This window comes from Rhinolophus sinicus, chromosome 15 (genome assembly GCF_057876585.1).
Source record: "Rhinolophus sinicus isolate RSI-liver-muscle chromosome 15, RSI-T2T, whole genome shotgun sequence".
Lineage (NCBI taxonomy): Eukaryota > Metazoa > Chordata > Mammalia > Chiroptera > Rhinolophidae > Rhinolophus > Rhinolophus sinicus.
The window spans coordinates 78,574,082-78,597,082 of NC_142515.1; the positions used below are offsets into that span (position 1 = coordinate 78,574,082).

General features: G+C 45.5%; 1 protein-coding gene across 1 annotated transcript; it reads right to left on the reverse strand.

Moving 5' to 3' along the window:
* Positions 1 to 13,220: 13,220 nt before the first annotated feature.
* Positions 13,221 to 14,159, reverse strand: LOC109436694 (olfactory receptor 1M1). Its single transcript, XM_019715446.3, has one exon. The coding sequence runs from the start codon at positions 14,157 to 14,159 to the stop codon at positions 13,221 to 13,223; it is 939 nt and encodes a 312-aa protein (XP_019571005.3).
* Between the last annotated feature and the right edge of the window lie 8,842 nt (positions 14,160 to 23,001).

A 23,001-nucleotide genomic window follows, 5' to 3' on the forward strand; every position in this document is an offset into this window, starting at 1 on the left:
AGAGCACAGCTGGGCTCCTTGGTGACAAATACAACAGAAAGCCCCCTAGAAGACCACACAACAGCCAGTCCTTCCTGGGGACCTACACACTATCTTCTGAGACCCCCACCCCCAACCCAGTGCTCCACCTACACACCCATACACATGCATCATGCACACACACTAATGTGTAGAGTCACACATAAGGGCCAACACTATTAGGTCTTTTTGGAGCTGCATGACGTCCCCGCTTTTTCATTCCAGTAATGCTGACTAGGTGACAACTGGCTAGAAGTCAGCCATCAGCAGCTATGTCATGTGGGGAAGAGGAACCAGTGTCGGGGAACACCCACAGAAAATGCAAAGACATAAGAGGTCAGGAGCCGGTGATGAGAGAGCAGGGAGCGAAGAGAGGAGAAGGTGGGCTGCGGGGAGAAGGCGGGCTGCAGAGGGAAGATAGGCTGTGGAGAGCAAGTAGGTGGCGATGGTAAATGTGAGTGGTGGAGAGAAGGTGGCTGAAGGAGGGCCCCCCAAAATGGAAGTCAGCACCAGGGTCCCACAGATGACTCCATGGAGCCTGGACCTGAACGCTCTTCCCCACAGCCAGCCCTCCATGCCCCTGCCCCAGGGCAACGCCCTCTCCTCCTTCTCCCTCTTAGAGCAATGGTGTCAGAGGAGGCAGAATTCAAGGAGAGAGAGGACCCTCGGGGGCCATGAGAGGGGGAGAAGCCTGTATCCCCCACCCACTGTAAGGGTTGGATGGGGCAACAGAGATAGTGGCAGACAGAGACAAAGAGAGACACATAGGTAGGGAGATACAGAGCGAGAAACTCAAAGAAAGCCAGAGACCCCCAGAGCCAGAGACCCAGCGAGGGAGAGAGCTAAGTCAGGGAGAGAGACACTGAGATATAGACAGGGTGGGGAAGCTGTGAGAGAGCAAATACTCATATGGGAGAGGGAAGGGACATTGTCCAGAAAGACAGAGAGTGGCTAGGATGGGCAGGGGGAAGTGGTCTGGGTGCGGGGTTCCCAAGGCCCCCCCCAGTCCCCTGGAGCTTGGCCAGCCCAACTGGGCCTCTACCTGCACGCGGGGCTCACCTCTGGGCCCCTGTTCCCCCAGCGAGTCCTGCGTGAGCCACATCAGCCTCTGTGTCTGGCCTCCAAGTCCTCTGTGGCAGAGGGAGTCACCACGCTTCTGTAAAGGTGACACCCCGGCCCCCAGCCTGTGGCTTTCCCTGCAGGGCTGTCCCCTCAGCTGGTGTCTGCTCAGGGAGCAGGTGGTGTAGACTGGCCCAGTCTCAGGGGGGTCACTGGGGAACAGAGAGCCCCACCAGGAAGGCCCACAGGGAGGGGGATGTGTCACCCCTAGGGACCCAAGGAGGGGGTCTGGGCTGGCCAAAGCTACAGCCTCTCATTCCAACCCCAAAGCCCTTCTAGAAAGATGAAGAGGGCTCTTTCTCTCTGTACATATGAGGACACTCTCCTGCTCAAATACCTTCTGCGGCTCCCCACTCCCTCTCAGATTTCCCAGACACCCGCTCTGTCCAACCTGCCCCTCAGAGGAAACTGAGGCACAAAGAAATTAAGTTGGCCGGCCCCAGTGGCTCAGGCGGTTGGAGCTCTGTGCTCCTAACTCCGAAGGCTGCCGGTTTGGTTCCCACATGGGCCAGTGGGCTCTCAACCACAAGGCTGCCTGTTCAACTCCTTGAGTCCCGCAAGGGATGGTGGGCTCCGCCCCCTGCAACTAAGCTTGAACATGGCACCTTGAGCTGAGCTGCAGCTGAGCTCCCGGATGGCTCAGTTGGTTGGAATGCGTCCTCTCAACTACAAGGTTGCCGTTTCGACTCCCGCAAGGGATGGTGGGCTGCGCCCCCTGCAACTAAGATTGAAAGGACAACAACTTGACTTGGAAAAAAAGTCCTGGAAGTACACACTGTTCCCCAATAAAAAGTCCTGTTCCCCTTCCCCAATAAAATCTTAAAAAAAAAGAAAGAAAGAAATTAAGTAACATGCCCTCAGGGGAAGGTGGGGCCAATCTTTTACTACAGAATGAGTTTTCTGAGTGGACATCAGTAAACTGGGGATGAAAGTTATTCCAGTCGGAGGGAACAGCATATGCAAAGGACCAGAGGTAAGGATAAGCATGGATATATTGGGGAAACCCTGGAAGGGGGTGTCGTTAGAGATGCTTGTAGGAAAGATGCTGCACGTGGCCCCGGGGTGAACAGACTGCAGGGGCAGGATGGGGGGGCTTGGAGGTGGGGAAGAGCCTGAGACTCGCACCCCATCCTGGAGGGGAGGGCTGAGGCCAGACCAGATTTGAGAAAGATTCATTCACCCTTTGGTGGGATTGAGAGGACCTTGGTTTGGGAACAGCGTCCCCTGGTGGTCACATTGTGGAACTCTACTCTTCCTCATTCAACAGATACGCCATCCCAGCTGTGTCCCTGGTGTATTAAAATATTTTTAAAATTAATCTTCAATAATAATCATGCAATTAAAAAAATAATATTAATAGCCACAAAATAAATGCAGATGGTTAAATTTTTATTAATATCTGATATAATATTTTATGTAAATAATTGTTCAGTAACTACGTGAATTTTAATAAAACTGAAATATCTGCAAATAGTAAAATTTGGGAAGCCACTAAGTTGTACAACTGATGGAACATCTTATTTTCTTGATTCACTCTTTAATATTTAAACAAGGAACAATTTGAAAAGAATAAGTTTCGTTCACTATAAACACCTTACAGTGTTATTTCTCAATTACAGCTCAATAAAACTGAAAAATAAAATAAAAAGAATGTTTTCATTTTAATGATTTTCAAATTTAGCACTATAGTTCACATATGAACTAATGTTTACACTTGCCATTGAAAAGTATTGTATCTCATGGTTTGCAGTGCTTCATAGTTTTAATAAACACAAATAAAATCTCCAAGTGGCCACAGAAAAGCACAGAATAATAAAAATTATTATTTGCTGCCCACGTGACTACTAAATGTCTGGCACTGTTCTTATCAATTTAGACATAATAACTTCCTTTATTCCTCACTGAACTCTGTGAGGCAGGTACCATTATTAATTACCTTATTTCACAGATGAGGAACTTGAGGCACAGAGGGACTAAGAAAATGGCCCAAGATCACACAGCAAGGAAGTGATGGAACTGCATTTGGACCCAGGCCATCTGCTTGCAGGGCACATGTTCTTGATGTCTGGGCTCTACTGGCCTGGACTCGGATCAGAAAGAGGGTGATCAGGGACCACTCCCCTGAGCACATGGCGAGGTTATCCAGGAGGAGTAGAGGAAGGGCATTTTAGGCAGAGGGAACAGCAGGAGCAAAGGCCCTGAGGCAGGAAAAATTTTGACAAATTGTAGGAATGGAGTGGAGGCCTGTGAAGTTGGAGCGAATGAGGAGTTGGAGGGGACAGCAGTGGGAGAGGAGGTGGCAGATGACAGCAGGGGCTGCATTGTGCAGGGCTTCAGGGAGCCACTAAAGGGTCTAAGCAAGGGAGGAGTGACTCTAATTTTTTCTCTTCTGTTGTGCAGCCTCTGGTATCATCTGGAATCAGTCAGGTCCCCTTTGCATGTAAATGACAGAAGTAGGAGGTTGGATCTCACACAGGATGAGGGGTCCAGGCATCCTGGCTCTGCCCACACCAGCTGTGTGGCCTTGGGCAGATTGCTTTATCTCTCTGTGCCTCAGTTTCCTTATCTGTGCAGTGAGGATAATAACAGGTGTGTCTCAGAGGGTTGTTGGGAGAATTAAATAGGTTAACACATATCAAGTGATTAGAATAAGGTCTGGCAGATGGTAAAAACTATGTAATATCACATATCATTATCTTCATTATTACAATAAATGTGGGCTCACATAACTGAAAGCTTGACAGCTTCAGGTGGGGTTTGATCCAGGTGCTCACATGCTATCACAGAGTCTCTGGTGTCTTCCCTCTGTCATCACAGGTTTCCTGGGCTTTATGTTCTGGCTCCACACAGCAGATAAAGCCTCAATCCCAACCCTGTGATCCACAAAACGGCCATTGCCATTTCTCTCATCCTTAAACCACAGCATCTAGGGCCAGGTTGAGGCGAGGAAGGGTCTCTTTCATTTGCCCCAAAGGAAAATGTGCTGTCCAAGAATCCCCAGCAAGTCTCCTCATTGGCGCTGAGTGAGTTACATGCCCACTCCTTAGCCAATGGCTGTGGCCAAAAAGATAAGGTAGTAGTTGGGAGCTGCTGCTGGGGCCAATCACAGCTGAGGATGGGGGGAGCACAGTCAGGAAAGAAATGCAGGGACTTAGTTCCACTTTGCCTCGCCTCTTGGGTTCTCTACTGGAGTCACAAAAAGCCACCCATCTTGCTTCAGTTTCCCCACTCTGCCCCAGCCCTTACACTCCATGTTAAGTTGATTCCAGAGTGAAGATATGGGGAAACCAGCCTCACCTTCCCAGGGGTCACTGTTGGGCCTTTATTCTCACTGACGCCCCCCACCCCCAATGACCCACCTGCCCTTCCCCGGCTCCCACCTCACCCCTCGCCCCTATTCCCAGGACAGATGAGGCAGCGTGCCAATATGACACCATACATAGTTATTACCTTATTGACTATATTCCTTATGCTGTACCCTAATCCCCATGATTACCACGTAACAAGGAATCTGTACTTCTTAGTCTCTTTCCCTTCTTCACTCATCCCCAACCCCCTACCCCATCTGGCAACCATCAAAATGTTCTCTGTATATATGAGTTTGTTTCTGTTTTGTTTGTTTATTTTGTTCTTTAGATTTCACATATAAGCAAAATCTTCCTCTGTCTGACTCTTCACTCAGCAAAATTCCCTCCAGGTCCATCCATACCACTGCAGATGGCAAGAACACATTCCCTTCCTTGGCTGAGCAATATTCCATTGTATACATGTACCACCTCTTCTTTATCCATCCTTCCATCGATGGACACCCAGGCTGCCTCCACAGCTTGGCCATTGTAAACAGTGCTGCAATGAACATATGGATGCAAACATCCCCTCGAAGTAGCATTTTGGGTTTCTTCAGATATATACCCAGAAGTGGGATTACTGGGTCCTTCTTTGTCTCTTGTTATAGCCTTTGTTTTAAAATCTATTTTGTCTGGTATAAGTATTGCTACCACAGCTTTTTTTTTTCTTTTTTTCTTTTTTTTTTTTCATGAAGTACCCTTTTCCATCCCTTTACTTTCCATCTGTGTGTATCTTTCAATCTGAAGTGAGTCTTTTGTAGGCAATATATGTAAGGGTCTTGTTTTCTGACCCATTCAGCCTTCCTGTGTCTTTTGAGTGGAACATTTAATTCATTCACATTGAAAGTAATTGTTGACATATATGTATAATAGCTACTGCCATTTTATTATTCATAATTTTGATTTTTTTTTCCAGAGGGACTTCAAAAAATCCCTCTGATACTCCTTGTAATACTGCTTTGTTGATGATAAACTCCTTTAGATTTTTGTTGTCTGGGAAGCTCTTTATTTGTCCTTCAATTCTAAATGATAGCTTTGCTGGGTAGAGCAATATTGGTTGTAGGTCCTTGCTTTTCATCACGTTGAATATTTTGTACCAATCCCTTTTGGTCTGCAAAGTTTCTGTTGAGAAATCAGCTGACAATCTTATGAGAGCTCCCTTATAAGTTACTAGCCTTTCTTTTACTGCTTTTAGGAGTTTCTCTTTGTCTTTAACCTTTGCCATTCTAATTACAATGTGTCTTGGTGTGGGCCTGTTTGGGTTCATCTTGTTTGGGACTCTCTGAGGTTCCTGGACTTGTATATATAGTTCCTTCACCAGGTTAGGAAAGTTTTCAGTCATTATTTCTTCAAATAGGTTCTCAATCCCTTGCTTTCTCTCTTCTCCTTCTGGCACCCCAACGATGTGAATGTTGTTAGGCTTGATGTTGTCCCAGAGGTCTCTTAAACTATCCTCACTTTTTTGGATTTTTTTTTTTCTTTTTGCTGTTCTGATTGGGCATTTTCTGCTACCTTGTCTTCCAAAACGTTGATCCAATCCTCTGCTTCATCTAGTCTGCTTGTGATTCCTTCTAGTTCATTCTTCATTTCAGTTACTGTATTCTTCATTCCTGACTAGTTATTTCTCATGGTTTCTATGTCCCTTTTTATGCTTTCTGTCTCTTTGTTAAAGTTCTTACTAAGTTACTTAAGCATTCTTATAACTGTTGTTTTGAACTTTATATCTGGTAGGTTGCTTGCCTCCATTTTGTTTAGCTCTTTTTCTGGAGTTTTCTCCTGTTCTTTCATTTGGGATGTATTTGTTTGTTTTCTCATTTTGGCTGCCTTTCTGTTTGTATGTATTAGGTAGATCTGCTATGTCCCATAGCCTTGTCCAGGTGGCCTTATATAGTAGGGGTCCTGTGGGGCCCAGTAGCACAGTCTCCCTGGTCATCTGAGTCAGGTGCTCCAGGAGTGCCCCTTGTGTGGGCTGTGTGTGCCCTCCCATTATAGCTGAAACTTGGTTGCTATTGGCAGATCAGTAGGTGAGATTGACCATCAGACTGGTTGGCTATGGGGTTTGGCCACATCTACAGCTTATGGCTGCTGTGTGGGAGGCTTACTGTGTGATTCGTTCCAGTGGATTCTGGTGCCTGTTGAGACCGCCCTTTGTGTGTGCCACTTGTGGGGCTAATTAGGTGGTGCTCTGCTGTGGTCTGAAGCCGGTATGTTCATTCTGGAGCCTCTTATGAGGGGGTTCAGTGCAGGCCCAAGTCTCCCACTGCCTGTGAGCAGCTGGGGACTACCTGGTAGGAGCTACAAAGCAATCCACAGTTGTTCGCTGCCTGTGCTAAACCTGGAGACACATAGGAGAGGCCATGCTGCAAACTGAGGATGTCTGCCACCAGTACTGGACCTGGGGGAACTCTCCAAAATGCTAGAACACCCCAAGGCCTGCTGCCACCTTCCAGCTCCCTTAAGGTTCAGCCTCATGTGGTACACAAGTTGGGTGAGGCGAGGTCTCAAGAAGTCACTAGAGTGGTAAGAATTATGGTCAACAGGTTAATGTAGACTCTGGTTTGGTGCTGGTGCTGAGCCTGGAGCTACTCAACAAAAGTCTCATAGCACACCAAGGCCAGTCACTGCCCATGAGAGGCCCGTGGACTCCAATAGTTTTCCAAGAAAGAATGCAATTCAGGCAGGGCTGGCTACTCATGGAGAAAGTGTCTCCAGTTGGAGGAGTTGGGTGGGGCAGGTTCTCAATGAATCAGCAGGGTGGAGCATCGGCACTCACCAGGCCAATCAAATTCAAATTTGGTCTGTGAGGGAGGGCTCAACACAGGAAAGATGGTGCCTGCCTGCCAGCTGTATGGGAGCAGGACCCCTCACAGAGAAAATGGCGACTGTCCTCCAGCCCTCTGTAAGAAGCCACACCTGTATGTCTCCAACCCCACCCCCACCCCAAGTCACTGTCCCTCTGCTGGAGCCCAAGGTGAGTACTTGCAAGTGAGAGAATCTGTGGCCAGGCTGTTTAAGAGGATGTCTGGGTTTCCCACAGCCTTTCGTCCCACCCAGATGATTGGAATCCTCACTGTTTATCACAGCCAGATGTGAGAGCTCTTCTTCCCAGCACCAGTACTCCAGGCTGTGGTCCCTCGCTCCTCCAAGGGGAACCTCTGCAGCTGAGATATCCCTCCCGGTTCTCAACTGCCACACAGAGATTTTGGACTAGCCCATTTCACGTCTACACCCCTCCTGCCAATCTCCACATGGCTTCTTTATATCCTTAGTTATAAAACTTCTGTTCAGCTACACTTCAGATGGCTCTCTAGGTTGATAGTTCTATAATTTACTTGTAATTTTAATGTGTTCACAGAAGGAAGCATGTACAATGTTTATCTACTCCGCCATCTTGGATTGCCTCTGTTGTTGTTTTTAATCATGATTATAACTCTTCCTCTCTCTCCCCTGCCACCTCCCTCTCTCTGTCCTCATCTCTGAGAGATTAGTGTCCCCATGGACCTTCCCCATCTGGACACCCCTGAGTTCTGGGTGGGGTAAGAAGGGATGGGTACACATTCAGTAAGTCCTAGGGGTGAGATGGATGGAAAATTTGGAACACTTAAGGCCACTTTCCTAATGTGCCCCAACTAAGGACACCCTTGGGAAGCTGTCGGTTTGTGATTCCTTTGTGGTGAAGGGGCTGAGGTGGGGTGGGGTAAGGAATCAAGATTAGTAAAAGTTCTATATCTGGTACAGAGAGGCCCTCTGTAAACTTTTATTCAAAGGATGTGAGGGCATGAGACATCCTAACTACGTGTTTCTGCTGCCCCTGCATGTCTCGGCTCAGAATTGCGTGAATTCAGCATGTCCAGATCAGCACCAATGTCCAGCTCTGAGAATGCCCTCAACATCCTGTGACACCTTGAGTCCATCTGCCTAAAAATATGGCAGCTAGGAGGATGTTGGTGTGTCAGGCAGCCTCTAAGATGGCTAAGATCTCAGAGATTTATTCTTGTGTAATGCTCTCTCTTCAAATGTGGGCTGGACATGTGACTTGCTTACAATAAATGGAATACAACAAAAATGATAAGAAGTCATTTTGATATTAGGTTATAAAGACTGTGGCTTCCATCTTGTTTGCACCCTCCTCCTCATTCCTTCCTCCCTCCCCTCCTCTCTCTTTTCCTCCTTGCCTGCTTCTCTCTCCCTCTTGGTCTCCCTCTCCTTCTGTCTCTATCTCTCTCTCCCCATCCTCCCTACCCCCATGGGGAGACTCATATCTAGGAACTTCTGTCTTTGATCAGCAGAGAACTGAGATCTGCAGAGTGAAATTAGAAACAGATCCCCTAGACCCCGTCAAGACTTGGGATGACCACAGTCCCTGCTGACACCTTGACTACAACCTTATGAGAGACCCTAAGCCAGTCACCCAGCTAAGCCACTCCCAGTTTCCTGACCTACAGAAACTGAGATAACTGCTGGGGGGGGGTTAATTAAATTTATTGTGGTAACATTCGTTAATAACATTTTAGAAATTTCAGGTGTACAATCATTTGTATATTGCATTGGGTTCTCATCACCCAAAGTCTAGTCTCCTTCTGTCACCACATATGAGTATTTGACCCCCTTTGCCCTCTTCACCCTCCACCCACCCCCCATTCCCTCTGGTAACCATAATATTGCTGTCTCTGTCTATGAGTTTGTTTCTTTGTTTGTTTCATTTGTTCTGTTGTTGTTTTCTGTTTTACAGCCCACACATGAGTGAAATCATATGGATCTTGTCCTTTTCTGTCTGACTTACTTTGCTTAACATGATACTCTCAAGATCCATCCATGTTGTCGTAAATGGAAATATTGCATCATCTTTTATGGCTGAGTAGTGTTCCATTGCTTATATCGGGGGCGCCAACAAATGCATACACATTTTAAGAGATGTTATCTATGTATTACTTTTCAAAGTTGAATTGAATTATGGTAACAACGTGTAGTATGACGTTCACTCAAAAGATGGCGTTAATCAAATGAATGCTAGCATCACCGTATGACAGGCAGGACAGTCAGAGAAAGTGGCAGAAACACGGTTGTCATTTGAAGAGCACAAGACCATTTTGAAGTGGCATTTGAAATTCAAGAACGTTGTGGAAGTACAATGACAATGAAGGCGTGAGTCTGCGACAGAACCTCCCACACACCTAGCGATTGCACGCATTCGTGATAAGTCTGAGACGCACGGTACTGTGTGAAGAAATTGAAATGGCATATGCAGCAATACAGGTGGACACTTTGGTCAACTGTTGCTCAAGCAGTAGTTCGCCGTAATCAGAAGTGTCTGGACGCCGATGGTAACCACTTTGAGCACCTCCTGTAATTGCAGAAGTCAAACGTGACTTGTATTCATATTTTGTTATCGCTATATATAAAGTATTACAATTTTAATACAGCTTTTTTCCTTTCTTAAAATGTGTGTACATTTTTTTGTCACCCTCTATATGTACCGCATCTGTATCCAACCGTCCACTGAAAGATACTTAGATTGTTTCCATATCTTGGCTATTGTGAACATAGGAGTACATATATTTTTACAAATAAGGGTTTTCAAAATTTTCAAGTAGATACCCAGGAAAGAGATTGCTGGGCAATACTACTTTTGTTAATTTTTTGAGGAACCTCCATACTATTTTCCATAGCGGTTGCACCAATTTACCTTCCCAGGAACAATGTGCGAGGGTTCCCTTCTATCCACATCCTCTCCAACACTTGTTATTACTTGTTTTGTTGATAATAGCATTCTATGAGGTGTGAAGTTGTATCTAAGTTGTGATTTTAATGTGCAATGTCTTTTGCTAATGAAGTTGAGCATCTTTTCATATATCTGTTGGCCATTTGTATGTCTTCTTGGGAAAACTGTTCAGGTCCTCTGCCCATTTTTTTAAGCTGGATTGTTTGTTTTTTCATTGTTGAGTAGTATGAGCTCTTTCTATATTTGGGACATTAGCCCCTATTGGAGGTGTTGTTTGCAAATATCTTCTCCCATTCAGTTGTTTGCCTTTTCGCTTTGTTGATGGTTCCTTTTGCTGTGTTGATCATTGTTTTAACATGACGTATCTGTTAGATTTATAGTGCTTGCAGGGTTTTGTTCCAAGATTGAGGAAGGAACAAACACATAATAGATAGATAGATGATTGATAGATGATAGATCGATAGATGATAGATAGATAGATAGACGTGCAAAACTCTTTAGATAGATATGGAAAACTCTTTAAAACTTATTCAAATACTGACTTGTTCCTGACTTTGCATGTGCAGTTCCTTTCTTCTGGCACCCGGTTCCCGTCTTCTTCACAAATACTTCCTTCTAGGCCTGATTCAGAGCTCGACTCAGAAGTCACCTTAACAGAGACTGTTGCCCTTAGTCCCCAGATTGAAATACCTCTCCTCTGTCTCTGTCACATCACCCTTCAGTATGTCTTTGAAGTCCTTCTTACCATTAGTAACTATCTGACGCATTATTTCTTTTTTTTTATTGTTGTTTTCCCTGATGGATTAAAAATGGTTGCTTTGTTTTCTATTGTTAAATTTTAATATTTAAATTAATAACATTGAACTTAACTTTTTTTGTGTGGTATACAGTATTTAGAATTTTATCCCATGTATAGATTTCTGGGGTCTGGGGAGGAAGAGCACTATTTAAATTCCTGGCACCTTCAATATCATTGCTCTGATATCAGGACAGAACAGATCCACCCAAATAAACTCCCTCGTACTTAAAACTTTGTGCACAGAAAAGGACTTTTGTTCCTCTCTTGCTTACTGCCCTATTGTCAGTGCTTAGCTACCATAGAGTAGGCACTTGGTAAATATTTGTTGAATGAGTGATTGAATGAATGAAACATAGATAGGTGCCAACAAATATTGAAAGTTGATATTGTAAAGGCTACCAGAACAAATTGCTCCTGGAGCTGTGGCCTTAACTTCTTAACACAAAACAAGACAGAGATAGTTTAGCCGACAGAATCTTAAGAAATTTTTATTGGTGCAAGGCATTGCTCATTGCAATAGGGGAGGGAGGGAGCTCAATAAGTGCTTCAGCCCAACTTGGATACAGAGAAAAAGGCTTTCACAAAATTCTACGAGGACCCAAGTTCTATTACTTTCCCAAGTCTCTGGCCATCCCAACCCTTTCCCATTATCACAGTAACTACTTGCATGCATATGGATGGAGAATGAAGGGAACTTATCAGGAGAGAGAGCTGTGGTTCAGCCTTCACCTGATTTTTGGTTATTCCACAAAAGTCCTGACCAAATTCATGTGTGTTTCCCATGGCAAACTCCAACCTTCTTAAATTATGGGTTTGAGTCACCAGAATATCCACCAGGAAGCATCATCTTTTCAACCAACAACAGGGCCAGGCCTGGAGGTCTTTTTGTTCAACTGAGAAATTCCAATTTAATTCTCTTAGAAAGAAAGTAACATAAGCAAATTAGATGGAGTCAAAGCCTTTTTGCTTAAGATGACGCCAACTCCTCAGCATCATTAGAAAAGTTTTGGGCCCCATTCCAAGGCCCTGTGCATTCCCTCTTAGTTATAAATTTCCATAGGAGTATGAGGATTACTCCACAACAGACATAAATATAATCTGTTGCTTTCATAGGGACTTTAGAATGATGAAATGAGACAGTGCAAAGAGATGTAGTGTGGTGTGCGGCATGAGACAGACTCATAATTAATAGGTCTCATTTCTGTTATAAAAAGTGTTACTACCTAAATGCATCCCGTAGGCATATATGGCGAGTGGGATATGCCTCACTTCTGATTTAGAGTCACGATCCAGTTGATTGGTGTTCTCCTTCATATCCTTTGGCTATGAAGATACACGCCATCATGTGGTGAGTCCTCACTTTCTTAGTGTCTGCGTTGAGTCTCTTTCTCCCTGTGCTTTCCACACTTTTCCCCCAGCACACTCCATCTCACCTCCTGAGAAGATAGGACAGGAGTGAGGGTAGAGGGAGCATGCGTGACATCCACATGCTCCCTGACTTTGGTCCCTGGAAGTCACATGAATTGCCTGGTTCTCAGGAGAAAGGCCGAACTCTTGGATTGATCCTAAAGCTCTTCTTGACGTGGCATTTGCCACATCGTTCATCACGGCTGGATTTTCCACTTCAGAAATGCACTCTTCTCTCTCTCTTGCTCTGTCCCAGTTCACATACTATTTTCTTTGTCCAAGACACGCTTTACTTACTGCTCATACTTGCCTCAACATCCTTTGGGATAAGATGCTACCCTGCAGACTCTGTCAGGAGTTCCTGCTGTATCCTATGCTTCCCCTTAGGTATATGTTCCATTCTGTTGTCATTACATGTCCAATGTCTTCTCCCACCCTCAATTATAGGGATCTTCCAAACTATATGCATTGTGTCTCTCCTGCTCACCAGGCTATGACCAGCACCTACGTTAAGCCCAGAATACACGTATTCATTGAGTGCTAAATGGATTCTGAGCCATGGTAAATCCAATCTGGTAAGACTAGACTGGTTTTTTCTAGAAATACAGCGTAAGACATACACAAAGGGACTCTTAGGGGTCCCAGTCATTGAGAAAATAGTGACACGGTCATCTTGAGGTTTCCTTTTAAACTTCTGCAATTCCAAATTCAAAGTGATGACTCTCCCAGCTGTGCAATTCCAGATTTTTTGCCCAAGAACCCAGATATTTATATCTTATTCCCTGGGAACTCCCAGGTGGCCGGCTGGTCAGGAAGATGGGGTGTTTTCTCTGTTCATGAGCTTCCTCAGGGCCCCCTGCAGGTCTCTGTTTCTCAGGCTGTAGATAAAGGGATTCAGCATGGGCGTGACTGCAGTGTACATGACAGCAGAGGCTTTCTCCTTCACGGCTGTGCGGACAGATGAGGGACACAGATAGACCCCAATGGTGGTCCCATAAAAGAGGGCAACCACAGAGAGGTGGGAGCTACAGGTTGAAAAAGCTTTCTTCCTGCCACCTGCTGAGGGGACCTGCATGACAGCCACGATAATGCGAGCATAGGAGGCCAGGATGCAGATGAAAGGTGTGGCTATCACCATCACGGCCACAATGAGCACAAAGATCTTGTTCACAGAGGTGTCCGTGCAAGAAAGCCTGAGAAGGGGAGTGAGGTCGCAGAAGTAGTGAGGAATCTGGTTGCCACAGAAAACCAGGCGCGCCATCAGGAGGATGTGTGTGAGGGAAATGAAGCAGGAAAACGCCCATGGACCACCGGCCAGCAAGCCACAGAGGCGTGGGCTCATGATGGTGGTATAGTGTAAGGGGTGGCAGATAGCCACAAACCTATCATAAGCCATCACAGCTATTAAGACACTGTCAACGATGCCAAAAAAATGGAAAAAGTACATTTGGGTCAGGCAGCAAGGATAAGAGACGGACTTGCTCTTCGTTTGGATGTTCACCAGCATCTTGGGGACAGTGTTGGTGGCCAGGCAGAAATCAACCAAGGACAAGTTGGCCAGGAAGAAGTACATGGGCGTGTGCAGGTGGGAGTCAGAGCTGATGGCCAGGATGATGAGCAGGTTCCCCAGCACGGTGACCAGGTACATGCAGAGGAACAGAGCAAAGAGAAGAGTCTCCTGCTCTGGTTTTTCTGAAAGTCCCAGGAGGATGAATTCGGAGGCACTGGTTTCATTCCTTCCTTCCATGGGTATAATTCTTCTGGAAGTATTGAAAGGGGCAAGTTATATGAATGCTATGGAGATGATTCGGGAAGTTTAGATGAGTTTAATCCCAATTTCTTACCTGTGCTAATTACAACATTAGCTTTATATATGTTTTGCACCTTGAACTGGTGGTAAAGTGCAGTGCCACAGATTTCAAGACTCATTTCAAGGGACCTTGACTGAATATTCCCATTTCAGGGCAAGATTGAGAGAGTATACTGTGCATGGATCTTTGCTGAAAGAACCACAAGAAGATATACTTTAGGCTGAAATACACTGAATCCAGACAGAGTGAGTGATACCCGAGAAGCAATGATTAAGTAAGAAACTGATATATGTGTAGGAAAAATTTTAACAAAACACTGTCTGTAGAAAGTAAAATTGCAAAATGTGGGTAAACAAGGTGGATTAAAATACTACGTAGCAATAACAGAATATAAGAAAGGTAATCAGAATTTAAAGAAATAAGGTTCTTGTATTGATTTGCAGAATAGAAATATGGAGTATTTTGGACCTTCTATGTCAAGCATATGTGATAAAAGATTATGTGTAACCACTAAAATAATGGACATAGAATATATAACATCTAAACGGTGCTATAGGTACACTAGAAATAACACAATTTTGATCATACCACTTGGAACAATAAAAGTGTGTTAAAGTTGGCTCACGTTGACTCACAAGAACAGATTCTTAAACTTTCATAAATTTTGTGTAAATGTTGGTAGTTTGAAACTGATCATTTTAAGAAGACTTACACCATGGAATTCAGCAACTGTTATTAGCCAGGGTGTAAAAGCTGGCCCACGACAATGTTAGAAGGAACACAACCCACAAGACTGTTTTTACGTTGACACCAACTGCACATTTGGGGGGATCTCATAACAACTCATGATCTGAGAATTCATTAGAAAGAGACACAGCAGTTATACTCACAGTTAAAGCTATTATACTCATGGTCAAAGTTTGTTACAACTAAAGGGTACAGATTAAAATCAGCCCACAGAAGAAGCACTTAGGACAAAGCCCAAGAAAGTACCCAGTGTGAAGCCTCTGTTGTCATCTCTCCCTGGAGTCATAGACAGAATTACTGTCAATACACAGAGTATTGTCAACCAGGGAAACTCTCCTACACCTCAGTGTTCAGAATTTTTATGGAGGTTTGATCATATAGGCATTATTGATTGCCTACATCACTCATATCAGTCTCCAAGCTCCAGTCCTAAAGGTCCACTGATACCATGTGACCCAAATCTCCCACCTGAAATCACATTATTACTATCTGTTGTGGCCATTTCCCGCCTACGATAACTTGGCATGACCAATATCCACCCCAGGTCGCACCTAGTGAGACCCAAACGTTCTTATCAAGCATGATATTCCAGAGGCTTAGAGATCACTTTCTAGAAGCTTTTTGAGTAAGGATAAATTCTTTATCACAGAAGCTCTCTTATAATAAAATGATCGTATGGTGCTACCTACCAGTGTGCAATAGGGATAGACACAAAGAAGCAATTAATTTATATCATAAAGCCATTACATCTATTTTTGTATTTTCGTCCTTTGATCTACTTCTACTTATATATTAGGATAAACTTGTACAGAATTATTTAGCATAGAAAGTAACTGATGGTTAGCTAAATTCAGCTCTTCCTCAGGCCAATCATTTTCCATTAGTGTTACATAATGAGGAGATTTCAACTCCATTTCCCAACACATGAGACCATCATTATCAGTATTACAATCTCACCAACAATGCCAGTGTTATACCATATTGCAGTATGGACGTAGATGTAACCTGAAAAACGAGTCAAAGACACTGGAAACATTATTAGAGTCCCACTCAGTCCTTATCATATCATATGACCAAAATGTCCCCCAGGGCAATGCCACTCAGAGTTGCAGGCTTCCATTTAACTTGGTCAGGTTCCAAAAGCAGGGTGGTCTCAGTCACTCATGCTTTTACTCTTTCAGGCATCGGGTTTCATTGAGCTAAGAGGCAATGTCATCCTTCGCTCACAGCCTCTCTTGAGGCACCAGTGTAATATTGGGTTCCCTCATGGCCTGATCTATTTATTTGTTCCTTTACCCTCAATTACTATGCCTCCTTTTCTCCATTTATTATTTCTTTTCACTCGATCTTTTATTTATTTGTTTGTTTGTTTATTTATTTATTTTAAGTGTGTTTTTCTAGGACCCATCAACTCCAAGTCAAGTAGTTGTTTCTCAATTTAGTTGTGGAGAGCGCAGCTCACACTGACCCATGCGGGGATGGAACTGGCAACCCTGGTGTTACGAGCATCGTGCTCTAACCAACTGAGCTAACCGACCGCCCCTTCACTCGATCTTTTATACTTTGTTCTATCACTCGGATGGTCAAGGTAGTGGGCAGAAACTGTAGTCAATTAAGTGCTTTCCTCTCACTCTGCTTCCATTTATATATCTCAACTAGTGGCTATCAACTAGGGATAGAACTGCACTCACTGTTAACCCCAACTTTGCTGGATGGGGTGAAGGCAAAATCCAAGTCATCAGGCTCTTAGGAATTCTGACAAAGTTTTAAAGGTATAGTTACAAATTCTTGATTAGGGACCATTCCTACACCAGCACCCACTGTTGCAGCACCGGTCCTGGGACCATTGCATTGGGCAAGAAAAAATAAAGTTTAACTGATATGAGGAAGACTTGTATAGTCATAACACCATCCTCCCCAAAACTCACATCCCCAGATCCCCCAGAAAGATGGAGGAATCTAGCTAGTGGAGACATTCCCTGTGCCCCCTCATGTTGAGTATGAGCTCACACCTGTGAGGGTGTGTAAGCCAGCACTTCATGCCTTTATATCCCCACCGTTTTAGACAACAACTGTTCCAATGCTCTTCCTACTGTGTTTCTCAGTCTTCCGTGACTCAGTGGTCCCCATGGGTAAGACATCTTCTGGTTCAGTCCTTCTCTAGTATTTTGAGCACTTTTATCTGTCACCAAGTATGGAAAGCCCAGTCCAGAGTGAGTGTCTCTTCCCATCGGAACCTATTTAGAGCCTCTATCTGCTTTGCCAGCTCTGAGTGCAGATTTCTCTCCAGCCAGATCCAAGCTTGAGCCCAATACATCCTTCACCTACATTTTTGCAGTTACAGATAACAATAGCTAAGTGATTGCATTGAAACCCTCAGGAGTTGGATTTTAGATTTCTCAATTCTATTGATAACTTTTACCTTCCATAAAAGTTGCAATTCAGTACCATGCATGACCCTGAGGCCAACCAGGAATCAAAGGTTCACCATACCGCACCCGTTCCTTCTTCCACTTCCCAAGCCACATTTTTCAGTGATTTGGGGGTCCTCCTAGTGAACCTCACTACCGACACCAACTATGGAGAACTGACTCACTACAAAATTAAGGGAGGACACAGTTCATAAGATCATCACCACTTCTGACACCAACTATAAGTTTTGGGAGGTCCCCAAACCCCCTGAGGCTCAATCATTTGCTAGAAAGATTCAGAGAACTTACTGAAAGCTTTTATATTCGTGGTCATGGTTCATTACAGCTGTAAGATATTTTTAAATCATCCAAGTTTGATTATAATCAGCTAAGAAGCATAAGAGTCCAAAACTTCGATGCAGGAGACCCCAGTCTCTCTATCCCCCATGAAGGTCAACAACTAGATACTACATACAAACAATAACAGCTCTGGCAGAGCTCTAGTGTCCACTTAAGAAATTTTAGCAACACAGTGCAACACAAAACCTGAGAATAATCACCCGAGAAGAGAAGAAAGACAGCTTCATTTTGCCTGCATCCTCTTATCCCTTGAGCCAGCATAGCTGAGCACCAAGAGGGAAGTTCCCAGCTGGAAAGACTTCTTCTTGCCAGGAAAGGAGGAGTGGGGTGAGCGACTAGCTTCTCCAGTCTCTCAGGGCACCGTATGAAGGACCCTCTTAGGTTTTACCCCACGCCGACTGGCAGAGGTGAGATGTACAGAGACAGCTAAAGGCAAGGAAGAAAAGCAAGTACGATGTCCAGTGTCTGCTCTGCAGACAAACCCAGCAGATTTCACCACTGGGGAAGGAACCAGGGTCAGCACAGCTGCCAGGACCACCTGCAGATTTCACCAGCTTTGCCCCACAGGTATTCCCATTCATGGAAGCCAGGTGCCTGAATCCCTCCCTGCCCCAGCAAGAGCCCAAGGAACCTCAGTGGCAGCCAGGTAAGGCCTCTAGAGCTGTTGCAAGATGCCAGCCCAGACCATCCCAGCACACCCCCACAATCATGCACACGCTCAGGGCTAGGTCCTCCAGCTGTGCACCTGCATGCTTCCACCCCCACCCCCGCCCCCCGCCCCCCACACACACACCGGCCTCCACTGCAGTGTGCACGCCTGGAAGGAGAGAGAGCAGCCACAAAAGGACATACCACGAGCCAGGGCCAGGGCCCCTGCAGCTGCTTGTGGACCCAGATCAGGCCCTGCTTTCTGTCACTGGCCAGCACCGCTATGCTCACCTGGAGTGAGCACATCCAGCTGCGCACCTGCCCGCTCCTGGCCCGACCTGTGTCACTGGCCTCCACTGCAGTGCACGTGCTCGGGGAGAGAATCAGCAGCTGCAGGTGAGCACACCTGTAGTGGCCAGTGAGGCCATAGCTGGCCCCAGCCCTCGCTGCCTGCCCTGGCCCCCAACACCACATGGGTATTTGCAACCAGCCCCTGCCACTACGTAGGCACCTGCAGCTGTTCCCACGGCCAAGTGTGTGCACACCCCGGCCCCGGCCACCACTGCCGCCAGCCCTGGTCCCCAGCCGATGGACCTGGAGGCACCACTAATGACCCCAACAGCCTTTGCAGCCACTGTGAACCCCCCGAAGTGCTCACCAAAACCCGCACGGTTATCGATGCTATGGATGCCAGCAGCCCGAGCCTGAGAAACCTTACACTTCCCCGGGCCCGGTGCAACCACAGGCCCCCGCACCTGGAGTTCTGCACCACTAGGCCCAGCTCACAGCATGCTCCAGGGTGCCCCTACCCGTAAGTGAAATCTCCACTTACCAAACTCAGTCCATCAAGTCTAGGAGAGGCGACTGCTTTTTCAAAGCCACAGACTCATGCTAATCTATACTTCTTGCTTTATTTACTACTGCCCTCCTAAAATTATGTTTTATACCAACTTTTGGGGAGCAATATGTCAATCCCCCTTGCAACCCACCTTTCCCGGTCATTTCCTGTCTCCATGCTTCCTCATATTTCATATTATTTACTAAATTCCTAATAAGTGCCGAGCGCTGGAGTAGGCACTTTACATATATGACATATTCTAACAACAAACTATGAGGCAGGGATTTTGATCCCCTTTCAACAGATGAGATGACTGAGGCTCAAAGAAGACTAAGGACGTGTAGCTCCCACAGCCATTAAATGGTCAGCATGTGGTTGTTAAGTATGGACCACGTTTACTACATAGTCCTTCATTGTCACCTTGAGTTTACTGGAAGAAGAAAAGGATAAAAATTATTTAGAAATACCCTGGCTATATTAAAAATTCATGTAAGGAATTAAAATCATGGAAAAATATTGGCAAAAAGAATGCAGTGAAAAGATTTCCCAGGTTTCTACATGAAATAAGGCCAAACACCAACAACATCCGCCATGGCACTCCCAGGCTGAATGAGTATGAATGACGTCATGAAGAAGCCAAAGCCCACTTTAAGAGACAATTTGATGGAGATAAGATATCCTTTGCCCAGAGTCAAAACGGTAGATTTAAACAATGACAAGGAGATGGTTGTTTAAGGAAGCAAAGCTAAGGAGAGAAGATAATGAATTTGGGTGTTAGTTGCTAAGAAAGTTAATTTCACCTTTCTCCGCCTTCCAGTTTTTCCCTTCTTTCCTCTCCCCCACCCGCCTTCCTCCCTCTCACCCTGTCCCTTACGCTCTCTTTCAAATTATGTACTGGGCTATCTCTTCTCTTCTTAACATCATCACTGAGGCATGAGACAAATTTGCCTCAGTTCCCTCCCTGGTGATGAACCATAAGACGCTCACTCTGCTTCCAGGAAAGGACAAGGATGGTGAGGTGAGATCTTGGAGACAGAAAGATGTCTCATGCAGGCACAGGTAGATGTCCTCCCGGCCCGAAGAAGAAAAACTGGGGTGAAGGATAAATTGTAGCACCTCGGGGAATAGTTACAATATCTGGGCGAATAAGAAGCCAATTCTCAAAGCTCCTTGTTAGACAAATTGTCCAATTTTACCTCTATTCCCTAAATAGTTCAGTTTCCTATGGGGCTGGGACATAGCAGTAAGAAGATTATACTGACTATTTTGGGTCTTTGGAGGCAACTTGGGACAAGCTGTGTGTTTGCCTACTTGCTCTGCACCTTCTTCTCAGGGAAAATGCTCTCCAATCTCCTAAACTCTGTCTTTCCAAGGTCCATAGCTTCTCATACAGAAAGTTTCCATTCTTCTTCCATACAGTGTTCCTCAAACCTTTAAGAACCAAGAAATAATTTCCTACATTCACCCTGTGATGTCACACCAAGAAGCAAGACTGCTTCCAACCCACCTAACCTCAAGAGGGCAACTATGTAAAGACATCATGGCTTCCTTTCAGCTCTGCGAATGGAGCAAGTAGAAGCTAACCTGATGGGCATACACAAGGAGAGGCTGGCCGAGTGGGTCTGCAGCCCGGCCCTCACTCTGAGTATTGGTCCTAGGGTGGCAGCAGTGATAGCCTCTACCTTTGCATTTTTAAGATTTCAGTTTTGTGAGGTCATTGCTAGATTATCAGGTCATGTGTCCACTCAGTAAACACCCATGGAACTGATTGATGCATTAAGTTCCAGCCTGTAAAAACCTTCAGTTATGGAAATATCCAACCATAGACAAAAGTAGAGAATATAGTACTAGACTGAGTCATATGAAATTGCCAATATTCTACTATTTTTAACCAACAAAACTGGCAACTTTTCAACTGGCAACATGCTTGTTGCTCGAGTGGTTGGGCAGGTAGGTCTGGTGCCTGGGGGTCACAGGTAGGCAGGTTTGGTGTTTGGGTACATGGAGACCTAAGCCTGCTGTGGAGGGCCTGGGATCTGGGTCTACATGAGTGGGCCTGTGTCCATGGGGACCAACCAGGCTCCCTGGCGTTTGACCTGGCATTTGGGCTTAGGGTAGCTGACCTGGAGCCCTGGACTGCAGACGTGGGCCTGGCTCTGGGAACCCACCTGGAAGCTGGATCCACAGGAGCCCACCTGGAGCCTAAGCCCACAGGCATCAGCTTGGTTCTGGGGCAGACTTGGAGCCTGGGGCCATGGGGGCCAGTCCAGTGCCAGAGTGGACTGGGAGTCTGGCTCCTTGGCAGCTGGTGTAGATTCTAGGTCCACAGAAGCAGGCCTGGCCCTGGAGTAGGTCAGGAGTCTGGGCCACAAGATTCAGCCCAGTGTTGGGTGAACCAGAGTCCTGGGGTCCTGAGCCAGCCTCATCCTGAGATGAGCAGGAACCTGTATCTGCTGTCACTGACCTGGTGCTGAGCCTGGCCAGGAGCTTGGATCTGTGGGAGCCAGACTGGTGATGGGTAGGCCAGGAGCCTGGGACCACGAGGACGTACCAGTGCTGGCATCTACAATGAAGTCCCATGCTCACCTCCCCCCAAACTCTACCCCTGCTCCTTGGACTGGGCTGCCCAGGCTCGGGGCGAGGTTGAAAGGGATAACACAAAACCATCTTCCCTTCCATCTTAGAGGCATCTTTTCTGATGTCTGTGCTCCACTCTGGTGCTGTAATCCCTCACCTTGAAACCTTAACTTGGGTGAAGGTCTTTTTTGTGCCTGAGAAGCTGTTTAATTAAATGTTTCTGGGAGGAACGAAGCTCAGGAAACTCCTGTATTTCTGTTGCTGGAACCCCAGTGTTCCTCCTTGGGTCTGTCTGTCTGCTCACATTGGCCCAAAGAAATACGTCAGCTTGCAACATACAAAGAAAAAATAGTTTAATATTGAACTGGTAAAGGTAAAGCTGACCAAACCCCTTCCCCATGACTGCCGCATGAATTTAGGTAAACATCAGAAAGTTTTTTAACAGTCATCATGTTTGGGGAGGGGCAGATTTCTGTTCAGGAGAAAAATAAGTTCTGTTATTTTTTACACAGATTAGGAGAACAGCAGAGTGAGAAAAAAATGAGTATTGATACAAACATACACAGGAAGTTGTTAACAAGAAGACAGTTAGGCAGAGTCCCTGGGACACTTGGTTCTGATCATTTTATGCATGTGTGATCAAAAAATATGGTGAATGTTGCTGCCACGTGCCACCCAACAGAAAGGCAGGGATCTTCAATAGTGAAGCAGCTCGTCAAACCTTAGGAACAGTGTGTGACAAGTTTCAACTTGTTCAGTGCAATCAGTTGGGTGTGAGCTACGGTTGAGACAAGCTGTGTTTTAAAGTGTGCCCTAAATCATTCTCCATCATGACAACACTCCATGTCACACATCACATCTAGTATATGGCAATTTACATCAAATAAAAACATTACGGTGTATCCTCATCCACCTTATTCACCAGATCTGGCATCATGCGACTTCTGACTCTTCCCCAAAGTCAAAATGATTCAGCACATCGAGGTAGCCACGACAGCACAGCTAAAGACACTCACGAAAGAGGACTTCCAGAACTGCTTCAGAAAGTGGCAAGAATGATGGGATAAGTGTGTTTGAAATGAGGGGGAGTATTTTGAGGGGGATTAATGGCAATGTGTCTTCTACTGTAATAAAATTTTTTTAAACAGTCACCATATTGTTTGATCACAACTTGTACTTTCCTCAATGCTTCTCCTG

Bases quoted from the DNA above. Each gene is read 5' to 3' on its own strand.
- LOC109436694 (XM_019715446.3), bottom strand. From the start codon at position 14,159: ATGGAAGGAAGGAATGAAACCAGTGCCTCCGAATTCATCCTCCTGGGA.